Raw genomic sequence first — 25,129 nt, 5'->3', positions numbered from 1 at the left:
GCAGAATTATGTTTATGAGAGCAATTAGATCTTTAAGATCTTAGCAACATTGCATTTGGGTTTGTTTTGTTGTTGTTTTTTTAAACCCATCATGATTAGCGCAGTATGGCAGCTTCTGTTTTCACTGACACACTGCTAATCAGCTGAGAAGCATTTAAACTGATTTGGGTTCTCATTAAATAAAAAAACAACTCTACAACAGTAATGATGGTTAAGACTTCACATGGTGACTTGAAGTATACCTGATGTAATTATACAATAGAGTGGGGTCTCCCCCCCCCCCCCCCCCCCCCCCCCAGAATAATGTGGCAGTGACAGTGTCCACTGATGTAGTGATGAAACCACAGGGAAGATGGCTTCAGCATCTTTTAGCTTGAGCTTTGTGTTTTGGTTCATTTGCCCTGCGTGGTTGGCCTCATTTTCAGCCAACTCTTAAAAGTCAGAGTAACTAAGTGGTGAATAAAACAAGCCTTAATGACTACAGAGACAAGTGTTGTGCTGTGGGCTTCATAAAAGCTGGATTTGCCCAAAGGAAGGGAGCATGTAATCTGTTCTGTTTGTCTGACTTGTCTGTTTGTTAGCAGGCTAACATCCACAGTTTTCAAGATGTCATTTAAAATTTTGTGTGACGGTAAATACAAAACAGCTGATTTAATTTTGGTGAAAATTGGGTCTAGGTCACACCAAATGTGAAAAGCAGTAAAAACTTTATATTAACTATCCCAAAGAGTTGATTCTGTTCATCTGGACGTAACGTTTTCAGTGGGAGAAAGCCGCTGAAAAAATGTTTCATCACTCATCCAAGTGACTTATTCAGTCGTATCTGACTGCAGGTTTCCCCAGCCTTAGAAAGAGTACATTTGCTTAATGACTGAAACTAGCAACACTAGCGAACAATGGTTTGTGAGGTCAGTTTCTTGTTCATTAATATGCAAATTGTCATGACCATTGATTACAACAACTCCTCAAAGAGCATTGATCAATGGCCATGAGTATTGTGGCCACTGTGTTAGAACGTCACAGTGGAACTACAACAGACTGATGTTGTTACATTTTAATAAAACCAGGCTGATGTTAGCGTGTTGTTGTAAAATGATCATAAAATATCAGTTTTATTATGTTAGTATTTGTTGGTATAAAATCAAAGGGGGGGGGGGGTATACAGGGCAGCACAAATTGTGTACAGAGTATTATGTATGTATGTTGAGAGTGATGAAATTAAGATTAAATGTTTGCAGCGTTCCAGACTGTTTCTCTTTAAGGCACCATAAATGAGAAGTGATTTTAAATTCAGTTATTAACTGCAGCCGTCATTTTCTTTGCAGTATTTATGCCTTCTATGGTGTTCACACACTCCTTCCTCCTTCCCCTTCCCTCACTCTCTTTTAGCCCATCCATTTGGCCCAGAGCAGCTTCTTGGTAAAAGCCTTTGGTACAGCCTTCATACTCGACCTGGAGCTCAACCAGTAAGTCACCGCACACCTGCAAAGCTTACCTCAGGTCCATTAAACATCACTTTAAGTGGTTCACTGCAATTGCTGTTCACTGATTTTATTTATTTCTATGAAAGGACCAGTAAGCAAAAGTTGAAACCCTTGTAAAAGAGATTCATTACTTCAGTACTAGGTCCTTTTTTTAAGCATTTCTAAGCACTTTTTGTTGTTTTTGCTCCTAATATTTCTCAATCTGTACACTCCAGCAATCTGCTGTCTACAGACTATGTCGAGCGTCACTTTGAGGAAGACGGCCAGCTGTCACAGAATATGGTAGGTTTACAGAAACAGTTTTAACACCGTGGCAAATGTGTTCATAATTAATAATAATCGTGGTTAACACCTGCCCTGAAAAAAAAAACAGTCCAAGGAGTTGGAGGTTGGGTTTTTTGATGGCTCCAAATTGGTACTAGGTGTGAATGTGAGCATGACTCTTTTCTGTCTTTGTGTCGGCCAGTGTCAGCTGGGATTGACTTCAACCTCCTGCAACCTAGCAAACTAACATCCTGCTGACAATGGCTTTGACAGTAAACACTCTCACATCAAACAATTGAGGCTGAAAATGATTTTTGTGGCTGTTTGTCGAAACATTATGGTTCTCCATCCCAGTTTTGAGTATTCCACCTGAATTAAACCAAGCAGAATCAGTAATTGAGTGACACAACGTTATTTTTGTGTCCAGTCCAGAAATGCCTAAAAAGCATGTTTTTGAACGTCTAGAAATAAGTGTAAATGACTGCAAAATATGTGCTAGCCCAGATGTGTTGTTTCATAACAACTCTTCAGCTTATCAGGTCCACACATTATCCTGGACCTGTGGAAAGGTGTCCAAAAACACCTTTCTGGCTACAGCTGCATGAGCCCTGATGGTTAGATTGTTGACATGGTCCTCTCTGTCATGAATTATAAATTTGAGCAAAATGGCCTTTAATAAATCCAAGACGGGCAGACAGCTTGACTCTCGACAGCCTCTGCGAGACGGTGTCTCTCTGTCTGTATCCTCTCTGCCAAAGAACCACCTGACCAATTGGTAGACGGTTGCCATGGAAACCAGCAGACAGCAGCAGTACCAGTGTGGGCCTACTTTGTGTCATGAGGGGAATTCAAATCATGTGCATTTCCAGAAAGGACGAAATCAGATTTTACAGCCACCTTCTGCCCTGACCTTTGGATAATCCGGGCACAGACATTACATTTGAAGATTATTTCAACGGGTTAAAATCAAAGAAATAAAAAGGCCAAATAATTAAATAGTGCAGGAAGGAGGCATAAAGATTTATCAATGGTCTCAATATGAAACACTATTCACTAATCAAAATGAAGTAAGATCATTAAATTAACCACATAGCCAGACCAATGTCTCTCTTACTTTGATGTCATTTATCACCTTTTAAATGACTCAGTATTCCATAACTAAATTTATGTCATATTGGATTTTTTTAAAGATTCAATTTATAATTTTGATTTTGACTTTATTAAAAATAATAATATTAATATTTGACTTATGGTAATGTTGCTGACCCCAAAGATACAAAGTCTGACAGACCCTACATGTTTACTTTTTTTTTTTTTTTTTCCTACCAACTATGTTAAAATTACAATTCTTATAATAATAAGCCAATTTGAGCACGGAATGAGAGAAATGGAGTTGAATAATTACTGCACTAATTTGATTAATAGTGGCCCGGTAATAGATCCCTGGGGAACACCGTAAAATAATCTCATTAGAATGGCAGTGTTTGAATGTTGTGCTAATTTAATCTAGAAATACACTTAGATTAAAAACAGGTTTAATGCCCATAAAAGAGTTATGAATATGGTAAAAAATGTATTAGTTATTATTTTTTATATTTTTTCTTATTTTGTCCAGCGGCTCCACCATTTTTTTGGTACCCTTTATAAATTATAATACATAAGGCGGGATTATTATTATTATTATTATTAGTAGTAGTAGTAGTAGTAGTCTGGTCTGTAGTCAATAAATGCAGTAGAAGTGAAATGTTAAAAAAAAACATCTAAAATGTTAATTTAATTAGTACTCTGGTCAGATTAATTTAGTCACTAGATTTCTATGTCTTAACTGCTTCATTTTCTTGCCTCCAAGCAGCACTAAGAACGTTCATGCAGGCCCCTCCCCTTTCCATCTGCTCTATACTGATTTATTTAGTTTTACAGGGAAGCCAGTACATTGCCTGTCTTTGTGTGTCACCTTTTTCTCATTGGCCCCTGTGGATCCTGGTTATTCTGCTGAGCCGGTGACTGTCTCATTCAGATGTAATCTCAGTGACACACAGCTAACAGAGAAATGAAATTATGAATAACGATGGTTAGAATTGACATGAGCTGCGTTCTTGAGTTCTAACATTGCCAGCAGATTTATTTCTTTTAATAAAACTTATTATCAACCATTACTAAAGTTTTTTTTTTTCCTTGTGTTGGGTTAGTGTGTTCACCTGAAAACAAATGGGTTGTCAATGGGAAATTTCATTTAACTTCACTCTGATATGTGCTGTTTTACTCTAATCGTAATAAAATGGTGATATAATTGCCAGACTGATTAATGCACAACGGGCTACGACAGACTATCAGCTAGCAACACTGCATGTGAAATGAACCCTGAAGACTGATGAATTAGCTTCTCTGAAACACAGAGAGAAATGGGGAGTCTTTTAGATTGATTTGCATTCCTTCTTCTTAAGTCGGTTAATGTTTCTCCTAATACTGTAAAATTGTCTCTTCTTGCCAGCACCAGATGCTTAACGTATCTGGAGGAAATAGTTTTTCCTCATGATTTTAAATACTCTAAAACGTAATGCTTCTGTTCTTTCCAGTCTTCTTTTTCACTTTACATTAGTACCTATTATTTCATACCCCACCACCCACCCACTGCTCTCAGACTCTGAACAATGCTGAGTCCAGACATCAAGCACTCCAGCTTTTCTAATTCTGTTACAGCTGATTATGTCAAGTTCAGTACAGCTGTTTCTGCAGGACATGACTGTCTCAATTTGTGAGTGCAAGCAGTTTTTTTCTTTTCCTTTTTCATTCATACAATTTCTCGGTTTTAATGTCATAGTTCACTTGTCGCTGTCCTTCCAGCACTAATAAAATTTCAGCATGGTTTAAATGGAAGAGTGAGTGGACATCATGTGAAGTGCAACTCTGAAAAGCATCCTCAGTCCCTGACAGTCAGTGTGTGCCTGCTGTGTCAGGCAATTTGATTTCCTCCATTTAGTCTCGTAATCCTACCTTTTATTTATTTATTAACTTGCTAAGTGCTGTGAGTTGCTTCACTATTCGGTATGAATGATGAATGTTCTTTTAGTCCTCGACAGACTAGAACTGGTGCTGCATGTAAATAAGCTTCATAAAAATACTGGGACTTACTCTAATGTCTGGAAGGAAGCACTATGTTTAATTTATTGTTGTTAGCTTTGAGCTGATCTCTGAAATTATATATCAGTGTAAAAGTTGAATGCTGATTTTCACAGCCTTAATTTTGGATATAAATCTATATAGCAAGCTGCTGTTCCTTATTAGCTTATTATTGCCAGTGAAGTCGGCATTTCTCATGTTTCCTTTTAGCACTACCATGATGTTTACATGTGAGTGAAACGCCCAAGTTGCGCTTAGTACATGCCCATGCTACAGCATTATTTGGCCTCTTCGTGCTGTTGGCTGTCAAATGAAAACGATTCACTGATTTTTATGGTGTTGTAAATAGGGGAGGAGTTAGGCTGTAATTTTTCCCAGCAGACCACATGAGAAACTGTGGCTGTTGTGAAATCCCTCTCTAATAACCTGGATTCACTTTCGCTCAATATTAAAATTAATTATTTGCCTTTTTTAAGCTTATTGGTGCAGTCCCAGTCTTTCATGGGGCGGTTGTAGTGATCTGCATGAGAAACTGTGACTGTTGTGGAGGGCTGCATCAATAACCTGAACTCAATCTGAATAAGAGTCCCAGCAATGTAGAATCACCAGCTGACCATACCCTATTAAATGCATGTATTTGGACTGTGGGAGGAACACTTCATGCAGTATAATAAAATAGCTAATCTTGTGGACCCACCCTAGACATGTTCTTTCCTTTAAATTTTATTTATATATAGTGTTTCTATGGTTTCATGAAGACAACGCCGAGATAGTTTAGTTACGTTGATGCAGAACTTTTCTAAGCTAATTAATGTCTTTTCTGAAGCCTTGAATAAATCGGGTCAGAACACTATGAGATTACAACTTTTTACATGGAGACCTCATCTTAGTTTAATCACACGTAACTGTTGGCCTTTAACCCTGGAGAACCCATGGGGTCAGAGCCGACCCCATTGGTTTTCTAGGGAAACCATGGGGTCAAATTTGACCCCATGGGTTCTCCAGGGTTAAGAGTTAGCAGTTTCCATTGCTTCTTTAGTTTAATTGAATCAGAATAAAATGCCAGACAGCAGTCTGCTCCAAGAGAGCGAGCCTCATATAAAGCTCATGTGTGGCGAGGGATAAAAGACACGTGTGACTGACTTTGGACTGAATGATGATTTTGTAGCTGACAGACAACCAGACTGATCATTAATTTGTCATCAACAGTAGCCCGACTGTGTGTGCAGATGTACCTGTGAAGATTAAATCCACCTTCGAGAAGATCAGTTGAAATGACCTTGCAGTGAAAGTAATACTCAGTGTCAGTTAAAATACATTACACGTGCCCTTTTGTCTTTGAAAAGTAACAAGGATGTCATGTGTCTGAGAGCTAACTTGGACATGACAGGATCTCTCTGTGAGCTTTCAGCTTTGAGCTGGAGCTCAGAATAAAGGTCGGCCAAGCATGAAGAACAGCAGCTCCAAGTTGCCCCTTTTCTTTTTGATCTGTCGGCCGTGCTGGATGACAGCAGGATCGGGTAGCAGACATGACTTATTGGGGTTCATTACAAACACCTGAAACTGACTCTCTCGCAGTCACACGCATGCATACGCGCGCACACACGCACACCTGAGTTCCAGGTATTTGCAAACACAACACCTAACTTTAATTTCCATTGTCTCTGTTAAAGCATGCATGATTATTATTTGTGAAATTCTTTGTTCCTTCAACTTTTTTGAGCTCGCACATTTAAAACCATGCTCGTGTCACTTGACTGACAGTAGCCAGTCTCCTCTCAGATTGTCGTAATCCGATCGTTCCTGTACTGCGAGACGCAGATTACAAACACTACGTCCAAAACATGATCGTTCAGTTGGAGCCTTTTAGGCGATTATGAATAATCAGGTGGAGTTATCTGGCAGTGAGGTGTACAGGTTGCTCCTTCCAGTGGTTCTGCCAACTTGGCTATGGATTGAGACAGTCACTCATTATCAGAGCTAATTTTATCCTTTATTAGACGGGCATACAAGCAGTTCATCAGCCTTTAGAACCTTTTTTATTTTGTAGCTCTTGTAGATTCTGTCTATAGTTTTTCGGGGGATTTTTCCAGATGAATCAACAAAATTAAGTGGTGTCAGCTGACTGATAGATGGTGTGTAATGTATAGGTCTATCAGGCAGACTGTCTGGAGAAACACTTTAAAGTTGTAGGATCCAGTGACTGAAAGTCAGATATCTCTGCTTCTGTTGTGTTAATATAACCTCTTTTTTCCATCTCTCTTGCAAGCTCCAAATTTGAAGTCCCTAATTTTATGAAAATGCATTAAGAAATTAGAGAAATTATTATCTTCAGTTTATTAAATCATTGCATTCTTTACAATGGGGGGAAAAAGGGTTCTTGTGATTTTTAGGGTCAATTCAAAATAGCTTTTTTATAATTATTTTTAGCAGAAAAAAAATGTATACACGTGATTTAAAATGACAAGTTCATTAATTATCTTTCCAGAGTTGCATTTCAAAGCAGCTCCATGAAGTGACTGCTTTTCTCCTCATTAAAATACCCTCAGCTGTATACCCTGCTACTGTCCCTTCCTTTAAACTTTCTTCTCATTGTATGCCCCTTTGCAAACAGAACGGTTGGAGGTGGGGCTGCTGTGCTCACAACCACAGCACATGTCCAGGACATCTGCAATCACTGACATTATACGGAGCCAAAAAGGGAAAAAATACTTTTCATAGTTAAATTTGTCTCAAACAACTAGCATAACGGCTAGCTTAGCACAAAGTCAACTTAAAACTTAAACCATCAGTACTAAAAGCATGTTTTCACAGCGTAACCTTTATTAAGACTTGTGCCTGATGTACTGAACAATATTCACTTCCATATTCATGGCGGCTGTGGCTCAGGTGGTGCAGCGGGTTGTTTGACAATCGGAAGGTCAGCGAATTGATCCCCAGCTCCTCCGGTCTATGTGTTAAACTATCCTTGAGCAGGATACTGAACCCCGAGTTGCCCCTGATGCATCCATCAGAGAGTGTGCATGTGAATTTGAGCTAAACTGCTTAGGCATTTATTTAAGCACTGTATGAATATATGTGTGCTTGGTGTGAATAAGACTTGTAGTAGGAAGTGCTTTGAGTGCTTAAATTAAGTACAAAGGTGCTATATAAGAACCAGTCCATTTGCCATTAGCAAAGTGCTAAGTCATGATACTCCTGAACGGAGTTCATCATTTGGTGATTGACAAGATTCATTTGTTCTGGATAGGATCGCTTGTAAGTCTTAAGTCTTCTTGGTGGATTTTAATTCTCATTAATTTGTACATTACAGCCACAAAATGACAGAAAAGCACATCACTTTCTTTCTGTATTTTACACATTACAGTAACCTGTGAAATGTAATGGATCAAGAGGCATGTGAACTAATACATCATTGACGTTGTGTCTGTCTAATATGCCCATGTCAGGTGTCTGTGTGAGTGATGGATACAGTTTGAGATTCTGTGTACTTCCCAGCGGATGGACTTGAGCAGTTCCTTATAAAACACCTGTTCATTTTCAACTTAAATGGGTTCAACCTTGACTTTAATGAATTTTGTGCTTCAGATAGCTGTAGTTGACGCTATCTTCCAGTGAATTAGGAAATTCTGATGCATACCCACTCACACTCTGTTATGCACACTTCCTTTCCCTTGCTGAAACTCTACTCAGCTGTAGCAGCTGCAGCAGGTGTAGGTTTTCCCAGACACCAAATCATACAGTAGTCACTGATCTCCTTCAGACAACCCTATGGGCCAAAAGATCAGTAGCATTGAGGGCTTCGCAGACGGTGTTGGCTTCATTTTCTGAAATTTGACATGTACATGTTACTGGATGATGACAGTATCGGTGTCTCACTATTACCTCTTGTTTGGTTTCAGGGAGGGGAGCACTGCTTCTACCACGGGCGAATACGAGGAGTGCCGGGGTCCTGGGCTGCTTTGTCAACCTGCCACGGCCTGCAGTGAGTCCAACGCTGTGGGGCTACATTTCAGATTAAGTCACTACAACAAATGAGAACCCAAGCATTGATTTTAATTGTTTAAAATCAAACCCAATTGCACACATACCAGTATACTGTGAAAAAGTCTTGAGCCACATTTCTTTATATTTGCTTCCAATGAGCCAGACTTTCTATGCCAAATTATGCATGAAACGCCCTGAAAATCAGTGGAAACTAATCTAATTGAGTGATAAATGCAAATTAAAAAAGAGTGAAGCCACGTTAATGACAACGTGTACAACCATTGGAGGTGTGAGCAGGACAAACGGAACAATTGACGGAAAAAGAGTGGATTTTATACCAGTTTTTAAATTGTGTTGATAGGTCACGTAAAACCAGAGTTATGATATAAATATTTGCAATGTTTGGTTTTCTTCCTGAATACTATCGTTGTTCATATTTACTGCGGGAAGAAACGGTAAAAACGGCGTTTTATAAGGAAAACGCTCGAAAGCCTGTGAGCAAAAACAAAACCAAAAAACCCCCACCCTTTCCTATTGGTCGACATGGTACATTTTTCGACCAATCAAAAAATGATATGGCAACATGGCGTTTATTGTTTAGGAAGGGGGAAATTGTAGGAGTGACGGCGGTGTTTTGAGATGTGAGAGATTTGTGACACAAATCTTGTGTTGTTAGCGTGTAGTGTAGTCAATAGTTTTGTTGTGTGTGTCAGAACAATGAGGCGACTGCTGAATATTACAGGTGTTACAGGAGTGATACATCTCCTGTTGTCAGGCTTTTGTTCTCCTTTATCTCATAGTGGACAGAAATTATTTTTTGGAGTGGCCCAAATAATTTGTGTGGTATCAAATTTGATGCAGAACAGCTGATTGTTCTGTAAATAGTTTGAAATGCATTTTTAGGTAAACGGCTGCAATTTTTTTTTTTTAACTTTTTTGAAGAAGTAGCTATAATAATTAATTGCCCAACATTGGTCATTATATCCTGTATTTTGCAGACAGAGAGTTACAGGACTCTCTCCCAGACCACAGACTCATACTCATACAAGTCAGAGCTCTATTTATAAAAAAAAAAAAAAAAAAAAAAAAGAGAGAGTTTTGTTTTCTTTACTTCCAATAGTGTTAACATACTACACAGGTCATGAACAAGATTTATTTTTTTTCATTGTAAGTGGGCTAAAGCAGTTAATTAAAAGTAGTCTAACATAAATGTAAATGCTGTAATTTGATTATTTTAATAAATCATATAACTTGGATGGATTCGATGCTGGCGTGACCACAGTGCACACGTCTGCTGTTGCTCACAGTGGTCCAAGTGTCCGCTCAGGGAGTTTGTGTGTTTGCTCAGACACATGAAAAATTAGAGGGAACATTGTTCTACAGCCATCTATAAAACACGGTAGAGGCTCTGCTGGGGTTTTGGAGGCTTCATCATTTCTGCTTTCATAATTTTAACTAATTATGAAAGCAGAAAAGTGTGATCGGATTTTTATCCACAATGCAATACCACAAATAAATAAATAGATAGATAGTAGGGGTGGGGGAAAAAATTGATACTGTGTAGTATCGTGATATTTTGTTTGCTAATAATGTATCGATACAGGGACAGCAGAAATCGATATTTTGTTACAAAAAAGGTTTTTGTGCTCTGACTTCAGAGCATGTTGATCAGCTCCTTTTTCTGAGCAAGAATCCTGACATTCCTTCACTGTCCAAATGTGTTTAACTTTTTTTTGGAAGCAATAAACATGACAGTTTACTTATTTTAATTTAAGACATGTTTTATTTTAATTAAGTTTAAAACTTTTTTATTTAATGTAAAATTATATTTTGTTTTAATTTACTTTCAAATTCTTCAGTTGCTGCAGGGGCTGCATAGTTTTCATAAATTGCATAGTTCAGAATAGCTATAATTGTACCAGATGGTTGCATTCAGTTAAGTTGGACTAGACTGTAATACAAACCATTCAGTTTGTCAACAATAAAACTGACTGAAATGAGAGAAAGACTGAGAGTGAGACTTTGATATTAGATAAAATGAATATTGATAAAGTTTACCTTTATGTACAGAATCTGAATATCGCAAAATATTTTTAAAAATTGCAATAATATCGTATCGTGCGTTAAGTATTGTGATAATATCGTATCGTGGGATGTATGGTGATTCCCACCTCTAATAAATAGATAGATAGATAGATAGATAGATAGATAGATCGATCTACAGTAGAACATTAGCAGTTATGGATTTGCTTCCCCAGAGCCTGGAGCTCAACATTATTGAACCAAGATTAAAGACTGAAGGGTCATTTATGTTTAAAATAAAATAAATAATTCTCACCTTCCTCCGATCCACCTTTCTATTTGTTTTCTGATAAATAGAAACACATTTTAGAAAAGAAGTGGTGAAGCAATTATCATACATGATCATTTTGTTTTATTTAGGGGGATGTTTTCTGACGGGAACTTCTCTTACGAGATCGAACCTCTTGGCACTGGAGCGGTAAGTAACTTCCGGCGACGCCATGAGCAGGCAGCGGCTGATAGCGCTCTGGCAATTACAGTGCTCTTTTGGTTTGTTTGTTTTTTTACAGCATTTTGTGTATTGTTTTGTTTCGCACCTTAGTCTTAAAGTGTATATTTATTTCTTACTCTTCTTATATTTATTGGTGTCTTTTGCACTGAATGAAACTGGAGCCTCGTCGTCTCGTCTCTGTATGTACTGTACTGTATATAGCAGAGATGACAATAAAGTTTACTTTGACTTTGACTTGAAGTGAAGAGTGAGTGATCAGTAGTTGGACTTGTTAACCACACGTTCATTTGTTTCCTTCATCAGTTTGTGTGCTTTTAAGTCACAACGTGACAACAAAACGAGCGCTGCAAAGATCTGTGTTGTATTTTATTGCACAGTGTTGGTAACTGTTTCCACCTGACTTGGTATGCAGATTTCTGCACTACTAGTCAGATTTTTATTACCTGCCATCTAAATATTTATTTTCATCTGCCATATTTTTATGTATGACACATATAACTTTCCAAATTATTGTTCCAGATTTTCCACTCCGAGGCAATTTTTTCCAATTACTCTGACACCATGTGAAAAGACGATGCGTTCATATTTTTTCTTTCACTTTTATTTATATATTTATTTAAGCAGGCCACATGTAATAGACTCTCTTTCAGTAGAGGACTTTGAATCATGTTTGGGAGCTGCTTTGTCAGGTCTCACTTTCTCACAGTATCTCCGCTCTCCATAACTTACCGTCATCTCTGAGTTTCTGTGTGGAAAGTATTGAATATACACACAATCCACCACCATGGAAACATTTCCAGTGTCTGAAAAGAAGCAGATTATCTGCTGGAGGCAGGTGAGCGAAGGAAAAGTTGACAAAAAGAAAGTTTTGGCCCTTTACAAATATTCAGATTTTGATCTTAAAAGAGTTGCATTTAAGATAAATGAAGATTCAACAGAGTGACTAATGTGAGTGGGATAAAAGTGTTTAGAGAGGAAGAGGCTGAGCCTTTTTTTTTTTTTTTTTTCCCCCATTAAGGCTCACAGTGATCGCAGTACAGCTCAATTACATAGACTGGAGAGATGAATCAATAGCCTCTCAGCTCATCTTCAAACTCCCTCACTCTCTTCCTCTCTCCTCAGCTCTCTCTCAAATGGGTCATTTTCATAAAGTATTTATCCCCAGCTCAAGTGTACCACTGTGTCCAGTGGAGTTGCTGCCATTATGACAGCCCCGTGATTGATTAAATATGCATCAGCACTTTCTACTTCTTTTTGTTTTTTCCACACAGAAGAACACAGAAGAAGTTCACAATGAGAAGTCCATTCATGTTTTGTATGATTTAAGCATATGTTTTTCTAAACTATATTTAATACTTCAGCAGCATTAAGATCCATTAACTGAATGCTTTCTGCAGTTTCACGTCTGTCGATCAAATCCCAGTACAGGTTTTCAAGGCTCAGATTTCCACTTATTCCTAATCCCTACCGGCTGCTGGTTCACTTTGAAATTTTTTTTTTTTTTTTTTTTTTTTTGCTTTTTTTTTTTAACATTAAAAATTATGACACATAAATCCCAAGATGAGTGACATATACACATAAGCACAGGTCCTCTGAGTACCTGATTGAAGCTCAATTCTTCCCTGGTCATAAAAGACCATGTTTACTTCTGTGCAGCATCCCATAAACATCTGGGAACTGAGGAGAGCAGTTGCTGGAGTTTTGGAAGAGTAATGAGATCAAATATTTGCCTGACATGGGATTCTAGCTGCTCAACAGTCTGGACTGCAGTTAGGCCTTCTACTGAAAAGACATGCTGTTTTAATGGATGCAGTATGTGATTTAGTATTGTCTTGCTGAAATATGCAAGACATTCACTGAAACAGACGCCATTTGGATGGGAGCATATGTTGCTCTAAACCCTATATATACCTTTTTAGGTGTACAAGCTGCCAAATCCATAGGCACTAATGCACTCCTGTAGCATCAGAGATGCAGGCTTTTGAACTGAGTACTAATAACAACTAAAGAGGTCCCGCTCCTCTTTAGTCCTGAGGACTGTGTTAATGTGCATTTGTGGATGGCACAATGAACTGTGCTCACAATTATTTCTGGAAGAGTTCCTGAGCCCATGCAGTGATTTCTTTAACTGACTCATTTCTGTTTTTAATGCAGTGCTGGTTGAGGGTATGAAGATCACAGGCATCCAGGACTAATTGTGCGGTGGGAAACTTCCCCACAGAGATTTCTCCAGATTTTTAGAATCATTTAATGATTTAGTATCATTTACTTTTGCACCTTTTGTTTCTATGTCTCCTCTTTTTTGAGACCAGTTGGCTCTGCAAAGAAGATTCAGGCAGTTTTTCAGCCCTCGATAATATTTTTTTTTTTCTTTAAAAAAAAGGATTTTGCTGATTAGTGAAAAAAGTAAACTAGACAAAACAAGAAAAAGACTGGCTGCTTGTGTGTGGTCATAAAAATCAATATCATGTTAAACCACCGGTTTAATCTTTCAATCTAAGTTTATTATAAGTTTTTTAAATGTAAAATCCTGATCTGTAAAGTGTAATCGTGGAATAACAGTTTGTTGTTGGCTTCCCTTGCTGCATTTCAGCTACAGAAAAAAATTGACATGCATTAAATTGTTTCCATCTTCCTCTCCCTCTGTGTTCTTCCCTGTCGCCCTCCAGGAGCACAATGACCACGTTGTGTTTCGAATGCCTAACACTGACCTTTTTCCACCTCCCTGTCCAGGTAAGTCCTCTCGTTTTTTTTCTCGTACAGTAATTTCCAAATGTCAGTATTCATATAAGCTCTCATTGGTTTAATGATACAGAATTTCCCCAGAAATTCACTATGAGGAGCTGTTACTGGTGGGGAAAAAGATACATTTAAAAATCTGGATCTTATTTTAATGAAACCCTGACGAGATGCAGTTTGTTACTAAACCTCAAAGGCTGGTGCTATTCCTTGTTTGGAGACGACACTTTTGTCCTTGACAGTTATCTAATGCAGTCAAATATTCTGTAATGCAAGCCCCTGTTTGGTTCTGCTTCTTCACTCCCTTCACGTTCAGAGTCCTCAGGTTGTCCATCTGTCCTCCACGCCCTTCCTAAACGTCTCATTTGGCTGCGTTCCTTCTCCACCTCTCCCATTTGTCCCTTACTCTTCCTCTCTGGAGTCACCTCCCCGCTCATTCCTGTTCCTCTGTGCCTCTTCACCCCTAACTCTCTCCATTTGTGCTCATGCGCTCCCCTTTTTTCTGCTCTCCCTGCCACGGGCTCTGATATTGATTTCTCCTGCAGATCACTGGACTAAAATACATGGTTGCATCCATCACTGGAATGATAACAGCCACTTTTCCCTCTCAGTGGTGTCTGCTTATGTGTTGCAGGATGCTCCATGAACAGCACAGAGGCTAAGATGCAGTCACGCAGGCAAAGCGAAGAGGATGGCGAGCTAAGCGATGAAGTCAACTGGTCTACCGAAGAAAAGCCGATGCTCACAGAAGGTCTTCGACGCTCAAGAAGACAAGTCAGTTTTCCTTCAAGCTCTGATTCTTTATCTGCACACACACCTCCAAACACACAGTTGGCCCGCTGGGATCATGTTGGCAGCAGCAATGCTGAGAGAGTCACCAACAGAGAATCATCAGTGAGGAGAAATTAATATTTTACAAATAAGTCAGATGATGATATGACTCATTTTAAATTCTGATTAAAAACAGTCCTAGAAAAAAAAGAAAAAAAATTCTCAGGCAACACCTCTGGAATAAATTTGAACTCTGTTTAGACTCGTAGACCCGTACAAAGAAGTGAAGGTGTGAAGTTGAAGAGATGTCTGTCTGGGCGACAGCCTTTATGGTTCCTCATTAATTTTACCTTCACAGGGTGAATGTTTGGCTTTGCACTGATGTCTCTATGCATCTTTCAGGCTAACTCAGAGCAGACTTAAAAACAACTGTAATAAAATTCTTTTTTTGCCTGTAACTTTTCATTTTTCAACATTATCCAAAGTACTACAAATTAAAAAATGACCTTCAGTGGCAGCAAGCCCCATTTTTACCTGTGATCAATGGGCTCTTTCATGAGTGCAAAGCTGGTTTCAGTTGAGATAAGTCAGTCTCGTGCTCTCTAGACTAATCACACTATAATAAAGTTAGAATCAAAATGTGATGACAGTTGTTTGCTCAACATGCTGTACTTAGGTCTGAGTATTTAAAAAAAACAAAACAAAGAAAACCCACCTGAGCACATTTATTTTTCAGAGCCATTTTTTTTCTTTCTATCAAACATCTAAAGCGATCACATGCTCACGCTGCAGTCGATCTTTTCAGGCAGAAGTAACTAAAATCTGCTTATGAATGAATGATCTCCACGTTGTGTTGCCTTTTCAAGGACAAACTCTAGAGTTTCATCAGTGTCAGCATGTGTGCACGCATGCAGTGTGAGTAATAGTTCCACCTGCTGGTTTTGTGATGTGTGTGTGTGTTGTGGTGTTCTGTCTGTTTATCTTGTATCAAGGTTAAAGTGACAGCACGCTCAAACGTCTGGCTCTGTGGATTTTATTTTGCCCTCTTCCAGGTGAGGCGAGGCCAACGCACCGTCCAGACTGAGACCAAGTACATCGAGCTGATGGTGGTCAACGATTATGAACTGGTATCTGTGAACCCGGCAGCTCCCACAAGTTCTCTTTTGCCTTGTTTGAGTAACAGGAGTGATAATAATTGATTGTGAGTCTTGCAGTAACATGGTCTTCTCTTTTTAGTTTGTGCAGTTACGCCGGTCGACCACGCAGACGAAGATTTTTTCTAAATCGGTGGTGAACATGGCAGATTTGGTGAGGAGTTTATTTTTATATTTTTAATAAGAATAGTTTTAAGCCCTGCAGCAGATAAAACCTTTGATGTTCAGTGCTTAAAGGACAGGTGTAGATGGTATAAATGTAACAAAAAATCTGTACGTTTTTAAAATTTTTGAGTTCTTGATGTTTTGATTGTTTTCTCTTTAAGCATGGCTTCCCTCATATTGAATCAGGGGCTCTCAAGCTTTCTTTATGGCTGCTGCCACATTTCAGAGGCTTTTCTGGCAGATGAAACATTTCTGAGTTGGACAGCTGCCGTTTTGTATTTGGGAAAGTCCTACAAGCCATTTTACTGTGACTTTGTTTTTAAGCCATGTCCATTATTATTTATTTCTTTTTCTCAAATGCAATAGGTTTTCTTTGGACATTGGCTGCTTTTTCACTCTTTTTCATGTATCTGACTTTTTTGAGAGGAATGTTTAACACTCGCCCATAAATCATTCAAGCATAAAAAATGGCACCTTAATCAAGGGATGTGTCTACACACATGACAGCTTAGCAAAAAACCAAAGAGGTATCTTAAATGGTGTCTTTAGGCATGTTGTTACTAGCAGTCTGTTGCTAAAGCACATAATTTGTTATAATTTCTTTAGTTTAATCTATTAAAAGTGTCAAAAATATCAGTTTGACAGACATAAAATAGTATTTTTGCACCAACAAGGTGATTCTCAAAGAGCTGTCAACTGAAAAATGGGATTGGCATGGAAAAGTGGAGGACAAAAGAAGTAGCCACAGTATGTGGAAGTCATGTCTTTAAGAAATGGGATGAATTCAATCTTTTTAATTTGAACCAAAAATATGATCAGTATGTATGGAGGAGGTCGAGAGAGCTACAACAGTGAGTGTCTACAGCCATTTGTAGCCTTTTTTCTTTTCTTTTTTTTTTTTTTTACTCTGATTGACAGTGGCCTAAATTCTTAGCATAACAATGATCCCAAACATACTGCCAGTGCAGCAAAAGCATACCTGGATAGAAAAAGCACACAACGGAGCACCATCAGTCATGGACTGGCTTCCACAGAGCGGGCCTCAACATTATTTAAGCAATATGGGAATTTTTTTGACAGAATAGAACAAAAAGCAGCCAACATCCAAAGAGGAGCTTTTTTTGTCCTCAATGAGCCTGGTGAACTATTTCTGAAGGCTACTTAAAGAAATCACAGGAAAGCTTGACTAGTAGAGTTCAGCCTGTGTTGAAGAGTTAAGATAATCATATTCACTCTCAACCTTTATTTTTACCTTTTTATACTATTTTTGCATGTGTGTTTGCACGTTTCAATAAATGGCCCATTTATTTCCCATTTTCCTGTTAAAATATGAAGAAATGAGGGCTGATCCAAGACTTTTGCAGAGTATTGCACATCAAACAGAAGTGAAAATGTTGCATGTTTAGATTTTAAGTAGGACAAATGGTGCTTATAGTTGAGGATGAATTATTTTGGAGATGTTTATTATGAACGGAGTAAAGCAATGAATCTTTACAGTCAGAAACCTCAGCACTCACTGTGAACCTTTTGTATCATTTATATAATAACCTTTTTCCTGCCGTGTGTGGAATGGAGCCGATTGTATATGATTATCCTCTAAAACAGCCAAATGAAGAGCAAAAAAAAAAAAATCACTCCATGCTTTTGTCCTCAGCATGTGAAACCCGTCACTGGCTGGGGACAGTGACGGTTTCTGTGGCAACCAGCTGTTGCCTTCCTTCTCCATCACTGAAGTAGATGGATACAACTGTCTCCATTATATGCAATATTGCACAATTTAAATCATTATTATTCATAAATATGAATTAATATAGCACATTTAAGCGTAACAGATTGTATCCAAAGATTTCAGATGGAATTATCTGGAGGGTTGATCTGGAGTTAACCAGCTCTGACAGGGATTTTTAGGTAGACGGCAAAAGGTTACATTGGAAACGTTGCCAGGATGAGTGAAAGATGGTTTACGTGTTGCGGTCTAGCTGAAGCGTCTTTAACCAGCTGCACTGGGAATATTAGTGATTTGCATATTCCTCCAATATGTATCAATACTGAATGACCTCCTACCTAAACCATGACAAATTTGGCTTTGACAAAAGATTTTATATGGAAATTTAATTGACACTGCTTCATGAAGCTGTCATTAAATAAAATAGACAGAACCATCTAAGACGAGCTATTTTTCTTCGAGACTGAGCTGTTGTACTCTATTATAAAGAAGGAACTAGTCCACAGCCTTATCCCACAGCACCCTCTTCCTTTCAGAGGGGTCTACTGCAACTGTTCACAGAAATTGGGCACTTAAATGATTGATTACATACCAGGTGAGGATGCGCAATCACGTGCTGATTATCTCTTTTAGATCTACAAGGAGCAGCTCAACACTCGCATCGTCCTGGTAGCCATGGAAACCTGGTCATCTGAAAACAGGGTCGCTGTCGGCGATGACCCGTTGCTCACCCTGCGTGACTTCATGAAGTACAGGAAGGAGAGCATCAAGGAGCGCGTTGATGCTGTGCATCTCTTCTCGTGAGTCTTAATTTTCTCGTCCTCATCCTCCTCCGGCTTGCTCTCCTTCTCTCCTAACAGTCTTGTCTTTACCACAGTGGGAGGACGTTCATGAGCAGCCGCAGCGAGGCAGCCTACATTGGGGGCATCTGCTCATTGACTCGGGGTGGAGGGATCAATGAGGTGACATTTGTGCTCTCTACTGTCTGCTAAACTTCTAAATATTGATATTTGTGAGGATAATTATTAGCGTGTTTGATTGTGTGTTTCTTCAGTTTGGTAGTGTGGGTCCTATGGCCATCACATTGTCTCAGAGTCTTGGTCAGAACATCGGCATGCTAAGGAACAAGGAGCGAACAGCTGCTGGTAAAACTCAGTGTAGAGCTGAACTAAAGCCTTGCACAAGACTCACATTTGAGATTAGAATACTTTGGCATACAGAGGAGATCATGTTAGACTCAGTGACTGCAAGATAATCAGATCCTGTGGCTTTAAAACGAGCCCAAATCATCATCCCTCCACCACCGTAAGAAATCTAATAAACAGCACTCATTTAATTTGCCCACTGAGCCTATTCTTATACATTTATCACTGAGCAAATGCATCATCTCACTGTTTCAGGTATAACAAGCACATCCTCAGTTTCAGCACAGGCTTGTTTTTCTTTTCTCCAGGTGACTGCAGGTGTCCAGATCCGTGGCTGGGCTGTATCATGGAGGATACAGGGTAACAATAAATTAACTTTTCTGTACATTTAGTAAGAATTCTGAGCAAAAACAGATGTCTTTTGATTTTCAACAGATTTTTCAGTTAATTGATAAATTGCTAAATATTTTCTGTTTCTTGTGTTAATCAGCTACTACCTGCCAAGGAAGTTCTCTCGCTGTAGTATAGATGAGTATCTGCGTTTCCTCCAGCAGGGAGGAGGCAGCTGCCTCTTTAACAAGCCCACAAAGGTGAGAGATAGTCAGTTACTATCAGAGGCTCTTAAGGTCAAGATTAATCTCTTTTGTAGGGATAGAAATATAAGAAAAACTCTCATTTCTTGCTATAGACTGAATGGATTCACATTGTGCCTTTTAGAAATGTGTTTTTACCGTCTGTTTCCCACGTAGCTCCTAGACCCATCAGAGTGTGGCAATGGGTATGTAGAGCTTGGAGAGGAATGCGACTGTGGATCACTGGTGGTGAGCATAAACTAATTAATTCAACGATGGTTTAATTAGTTTTGTCTTTATACTGTGTTAGATTGTAAGTGTAGGTATTAGTTATGAGTTTGGGATGTGAGGACCTAAAAGAAAACCCTCTCTTTCCCTGTAGGAGTGCACCCTGAGTGGAGCCAACTGCTGCAAAAAGTGCACTCTTACCCATAATGCCATGTGCAGCAATGGGCTCTGCTGCAGGGACTGTAAGGTAAGCTGTTTTAATGCATTAAAGCATAATTCTTTCCATCCCCAAGATCCCTGTGCTGATACCTTATCTGAGAATATAAGGTTGCATTTCCGTCAGACTGATTGGAAATGCTACGATGGTGCAAACTGATATAAAATCTTGGTAGAGGTGCAGCCAATGTTGCTGGTTCATTAACAGAGGACTGTTATTTCCTCCATAACTGAGGCAAAATTAAACATTTAAATGGAGCTTGACTTCTGTGGGGAGAGGGCTGACAGAGCTCACAGCTGTAGACCAGCTTTGGACTTGGAGGAGCTAACTAGATAGCACAGATTGACTGTGTGTCCATCTCATTTTGCGTGCACCATTCCTCCACATGTCTCACATTTGTGTTCTCCTCTGCTGCTGATGCAGTATGAGCTGAGAGGGGTGACGTGCCGCAGTGCTGTGAATGACTGTGACATTCCTGAGACCTGCACAGGAGACTCGAGCCAGGTGAAAAAGAGCACCCTGCAGAGAAATTCAGAGATCTAACACCCACAGTGACTCTAAAAAGGCAGATGATGTTATTTCTCTTCCAGTGTCCCCATAATGTCCACAAACTGGATGGCTACACGTGTGAAGATGGCCAAGTAAAGTTCAATTACAGTTATATTTAATAGCACATTCTTCCCTCCCTCTCTTATCTGCTCTGCATCTTTAATTCCTCTCTTTTCCCTGCCAGGGTCGCTGTTATGGAGGTCGCTGCAAGACCAGAGATAGCCAGTGCAAGACTCTGTGGGGCTTCAGTAGGTTTGGATTTGATATTGAGCTTTATTTCTTGATTTATTTTTTTATTGCCCTTTAACCTCCTAGGACCTGGCGTCCACATATGTGGACATCACATTTTGGGTTATTTAGACCAAAATACTCAATTTTACTCTACAAGGGCCTGATATCCACTTACAAGGACATTATACTGCCACTGTTCTATCAAAATTTTAAACGAATATCCTCATATGTGGCTCTCATTTTTCTTAGAAACAAAAATAAGGTTAAAAGAAAAATCTGGTAATTTGTTTTTTACATTCATCGAGTGCCAATATGCCCAAATATCAAAGAGAAATTAAAAATGCATGCTTTGGAAGAGTCCGGGTCTTAGGAGGTTAATGGCTATTCATGCTAACGCTTTTCTTTGGCCATAACCTCTGTGTTTTTACATCTTCTTAATAAGTTAATTGTAACACTCACTGTAAGGTTTTTTTTTGATAAATGCGAGTTTGTTCTCTTTTCCCAGACTCAGCTGACAGATTTTGCTATGAAAAGCTGAACTCTGAGGGCACAGAGAGAGGAAACTGTGGTCCACACTCCAGTGGCCAGGGATGGGTGCCGTGCAATAAACAGTCAGTGAATATAACTTTCTGTGACCTATAATTAGATTATCTGGAATATTTTTAAGCTTTTATTGTTCCATCTTTTCTCGGTTTCCTGCATCAGGGATGTTCTGTGTGGTTTGCTGCTTTGCACCAATCTGACAGACAGACCGAGATTTGGCGAGCTGCAGGGAAAGGTCACCAGCCTGACCATCCACCATCAGAGCAGATACCTGGACTGCAGGTGAGGCAGCCTGATGAAATTCAAAACCTCGGCATGAAAAAATGTCAGTTTCATCTATTTTTTTTTTCCTATATTAGTTCTTTGTCCTGTCAGTAGTGGATGAATGCACTCAGAAAATTAGCCTTTTGGAAAAGATTGCACATGAAGACATTATTATATTAGGTAAGTATGATTTGACATAACTGTCTGACCCACAGGGGTGGTCACGCAGTGCTGGACGATGGCTTGGATCTGGGCTATGTGGAAGATGGGACACCATGTGGGCCGAACATGATGTGTTTGGAGCGTCGCTGCCTCCCCGTTACCACCTTCAACCTCAGCACCTGCCCTGGATCCTCATCCTTGCGTATCTGCTCCCACCACGGGGTGAGTCCACAACCACCATCTGTCCCACCTCGGAGCTTCCTTTGTTTCAAATTTGGACTTTAGAACTTCATCTCATTTATAAAGCTTTGACTATGTTCGTCCTCTGTGTCCTGCAGACGTGCAGTAACGAGGTGAAGTGTATCTGTGATCCAGACTACACCGGGAAGGACTGCAGTGTGTTTGACCCGATCCCAACCCCCACCTCGCCAGATGGCCCAGAGAAGTACAAAGGTAACCTCACAGAGCAGTTTAGTCCTTTCATCAGACAGACTCTGCACCGCCAGCTCCACTAAAGTAACGGAGCTCATTTGCTTTTTGATCATCTAATCATTTGCAGAAGTCGGTTTCGTATCTGAAGTCCGTATCTTAAGTTCATACCTATTCATGCTGTTTAATATGATGTGCTTTTTATAATATTTAGTTGTTTAATAATTTATTGAAAAGATGCAACAATTAATTTAAAAAAATATTAAATAATTATAGTGCATTTGTTTTCTCTTCAACAACAAACTGCAGCTACAGTGAATCCAGCAGAGCTTAACAACATGTGGTTGCAAAAAAGGAGACAGAACAAAGAAAAAAAATTCAAAATAAAACTTGGAGGAGTAATAATAGACTTTTATTTAATTTTTAAAAAATAAACAAACAGAAAAATTAAACTTTGGTTGGGGTTGTACTAGGATTTTCTAAAGTTTCATTTTTGATCTATGAACATGAACTAAAATGTTTTAAAACAGAAAATCATCTACATACACACCTACACCCTTACCCATCTCTTAAATCAAACTAATATACAGCTATTTCAATAAGTGTGATACTTTTTTCTGTAATTTATAACCTCTGTGCACTACCAGATTAATTTAAATTAAGTCATCAAGATTTAATTGAAGTGCCGACTGTCAACTTTAACAAACTATTGGATTTACTGTTTGGAAATTGGAGCCATTTTTATGCAGTCCCTCATTTTCAAGAGGAGGAAAATGGCGAAAAAAAAAGTGTAATTGTCCAAATAGTTAAGGACCTGACTGTATGTGGTGCAGAACATGAAGCCTATTTTATTTTCCATATGTACCCAAAAAGTCACTTATTGGTTCTCAGCATGCCTACATGCCTCTTCCTTCGCTCCCACAGGTCCCAGTGGTACCAATATCATCATAGGCTCGGTTGCTGGGGCTATTCTGCTGGCGGCGATAATCCTGGGGGGAACTGGTTGGGGATTTAAGTAAGAGCTCTGGCATGCCTCCGTCTGTGTGTGCCTGCCGTGTTCCTTCTGTCAGCTAACGTAGACGCCTGCCTGCAGCTCGCTGCTGAACGCTTCTCTGCTTGCAGCCTGATCCATACTCACCACAAGAGAGCATGTGGGTTTCTTCTTAAAGCGGGTGGATGTGCAGTAGATGGTTCACCATCTGTGGGTATGTCGAGGAATTTGGCACGAATGAAAGCATTTCAGTAGCTCGCTGTTTTGTTTTGTTTTGTTTACATAAAATCTTCCCTGAAACTTGCATCATGGCATGAGATGATGATGATGATTAGAATTTGACTCCTATTTGAAGAAGAGTAACAAAATTAGGGTTGGGCTTGTTGGCTGAGCTTTCTGAGGACAGGAACTTGTTGAGGGCATGTTTTTCTACCTAATACAGTTAATTCAAGAAAAAAAACCCAGTTTATTAATCAACAGTTAGTTGCTATTCTTTCAGGTAAATTTGTCCAAGATAGTGAAACTGCTGTAAGCTCCCATGTCAGACTGACCTCAGCAATTCAATGGGTATGTTTGGGTATGCTCAGACCTCTGCAGCCCTCTCCTCCTCTCTGCATGGCACCAACAGCTCACTTTAGTGATGTTAGGAGTGCTTTGCTGCATTGGTGAGGCTCTCTTTGAAGTTTTCTCTGGCATACTGGTGCACATATTAGAATCCCTTATTAGAAAGCACGTCTCTCCATAGTTCAGTGTGCACAGCTGGATTTGACTCCCAATCGTCTTTCTTCTGCCTGCTTTATCCGCTTTGTCTTGTCTCATGCTAGCTTTGCCGTGGCACGCCTGCAGTATGCAGAGGAACGGATGCGCTCGTCATAATCTTTTGCCTTCATCTCATAACTATAGCTTGTATCTACCCGGACAGATCCTGCACCGGCAGGCAGTAGAGTTTACTTTGTTGATAGCAAAAGATGAAGATGTGAGATTTGAAGTAAATGCCGGTTTTTCGGCACTGTGTTTCGTTTTGTGGTTTGTTTGTTTTTTGTTTGTTTTTTTTATCACACTGCTCCTTGAACACCAAAGTTGATAATATTGCTGTCCCTGTTTATCTTTTTCCTGCATCACTTCCGGTCCAGAAATATCCGGAAAGGAAGGTACGATCCCACCTTTCAGAGCTGATCCCAAAGCTGGGACATCATTAAACCACTGATGATTATATCACTGTATTGCCATCTGTTTTGTAAGAATCATCTGTCCTTTTTCTAAGGACTCTCACTTGTATCTGTTACCTGCTTCTTTATTCTTATTTTTCCTCATTTATGATCTTTTTTTTTTTTTATTAATGTGTATTTGTATAGCGACAATGGCATAAAGCAATGCCACATACTACAGTCTTTATATAGCCTGTGCATATTGCAGTACCCATTCATAAAATATACAAACTCCTATTCACTGTGTTATCCTAGTTTGCTTCATTTTTATTTGTGCTGCGTGCCGCTTCAGAGTTGGTTGCCATTCCTAGCATATAGCTTCTGTGTTGATTTGTATCATTTCATTAATAAAAGCTTCACTTTTTATTAATGAAGTTTTTTTTAAAAAAATATTTTGATCTTCTGTCTGCTTTAGTGATTAGTAAACAGAAAATTAATTGGCAGCTGTTTTTAAATTAGTCATTAAAGCAGTTTTTCGAGCAAAGATAAACATTTGCTGTTTGCTTCTCCTCAGTTTTTGCCTCTGTGTCATTTACATTGTAGAAAACTGAAAGGCTCGTCTTTGGCTTTTCAGTTTGGGACTCAATCTTTATCTTCTTCTCCCACCTCTTTATCTTCCTTATCCTCTCCTCTTGTTTTTTTTTTCT

The 25,129-nt window shown here is 39.1% G+C and overlaps 1 protein-coding gene across 3 annotated transcripts in view; it reads left to right on the top strand.

Annotated features, from left to right (window-relative positions):
• The window catches only part of adam11 (ADAM metallopeptidase domain 11), a 31,090-nt gene that overhangs the window by 4,076 nt on the left and 1,885 nt on the right, over positions 1–25,129 (top strand). Inside the window, exons 3-26 of one of the 3 annotated variants that reach the window (XM_084937641.1) lie at positions 1,390–1,466; positions 1,700–1,766; positions 8,771–8,853; positions 11,298–11,355; positions 14,058–14,121; positions 14,762–14,901; positions 15,951–16,025; positions 16,135–16,206; positions 18,577–18,743; positions 18,821–18,905; positions 18,998–19,088; positions 19,397–19,448; positions 19,579–19,678; positions 19,838–19,909; positions 20,043–20,135; positions 20,529–20,609; positions 20,696–20,746; positions 20,839–20,902; positions 21,391–21,496; positions 21,591–21,710; positions 21,908–22,076; positions 22,193–22,307; positions 23,208–23,298; positions 24,408–24,425. In XM_084937641.1, coding sequence (XP_084793767.1) covers positions 1,390–1,466; positions 1,700–1,766; positions 8,771–8,853; positions 11,298–11,355; positions 14,058–14,121; positions 14,762–14,901; positions 15,951–16,025; positions 16,135–16,206; positions 18,577–18,743; positions 18,821–18,905; positions 18,998–19,088; positions 19,397–19,448; positions 19,579–19,678; positions 19,838–19,909; positions 20,043–20,135; positions 20,529–20,609; positions 20,696–20,746; positions 20,839–20,902; positions 21,391–21,496; positions 21,591–21,710; positions 21,908–22,076; positions 22,193–22,307; positions 23,208–23,298; positions 24,408–24,425 — 2,111 coding nt within the window. Of the gene's footprint in view, positions 1–1,389; positions 1,467–1,699; positions 1,767–8,770; positions 8,854–11,297; positions 11,356–14,057; positions 14,122–14,761; positions 14,902–15,950; positions 16,026–16,134; positions 16,207–18,576; positions 18,744–18,820; positions 18,906–18,997; positions 19,089–19,396; positions 19,449–19,578; positions 19,679–19,837; positions 19,910–20,042; positions 20,136–20,528; positions 20,610–20,695; positions 20,747–20,838; positions 20,903–21,390; positions 21,497–21,590; positions 21,711–21,907; positions 22,077–22,192; positions 22,308–23,207; positions 23,299–24,407; positions 25,121–25,129 lie in introns of those variants that run through there. The other 2 variants (XM_084937640.1, XM_084937642.1) reach the window with 2 other exon arrangements.

This window comes from Perissodus microlepis, chromosome 8 (assembly GCF_051167445.1).
Source record: "Perissodus microlepis isolate ML-2025 ecotype Zambia chromosome 8, ASM5116744v1, whole genome shotgun sequence".
Taxonomy (NCBI): domain Eukaryota; kingdom Metazoa; phylum Chordata; class Actinopteri; order Cichliformes; family Cichlidae; genus Perissodus; species Perissodus microlepis.
The sequence above is the reverse complement of the archived record's forward strand: the minus strand, read 5'-3'. Positions and strand labels throughout refer to the sequence as shown.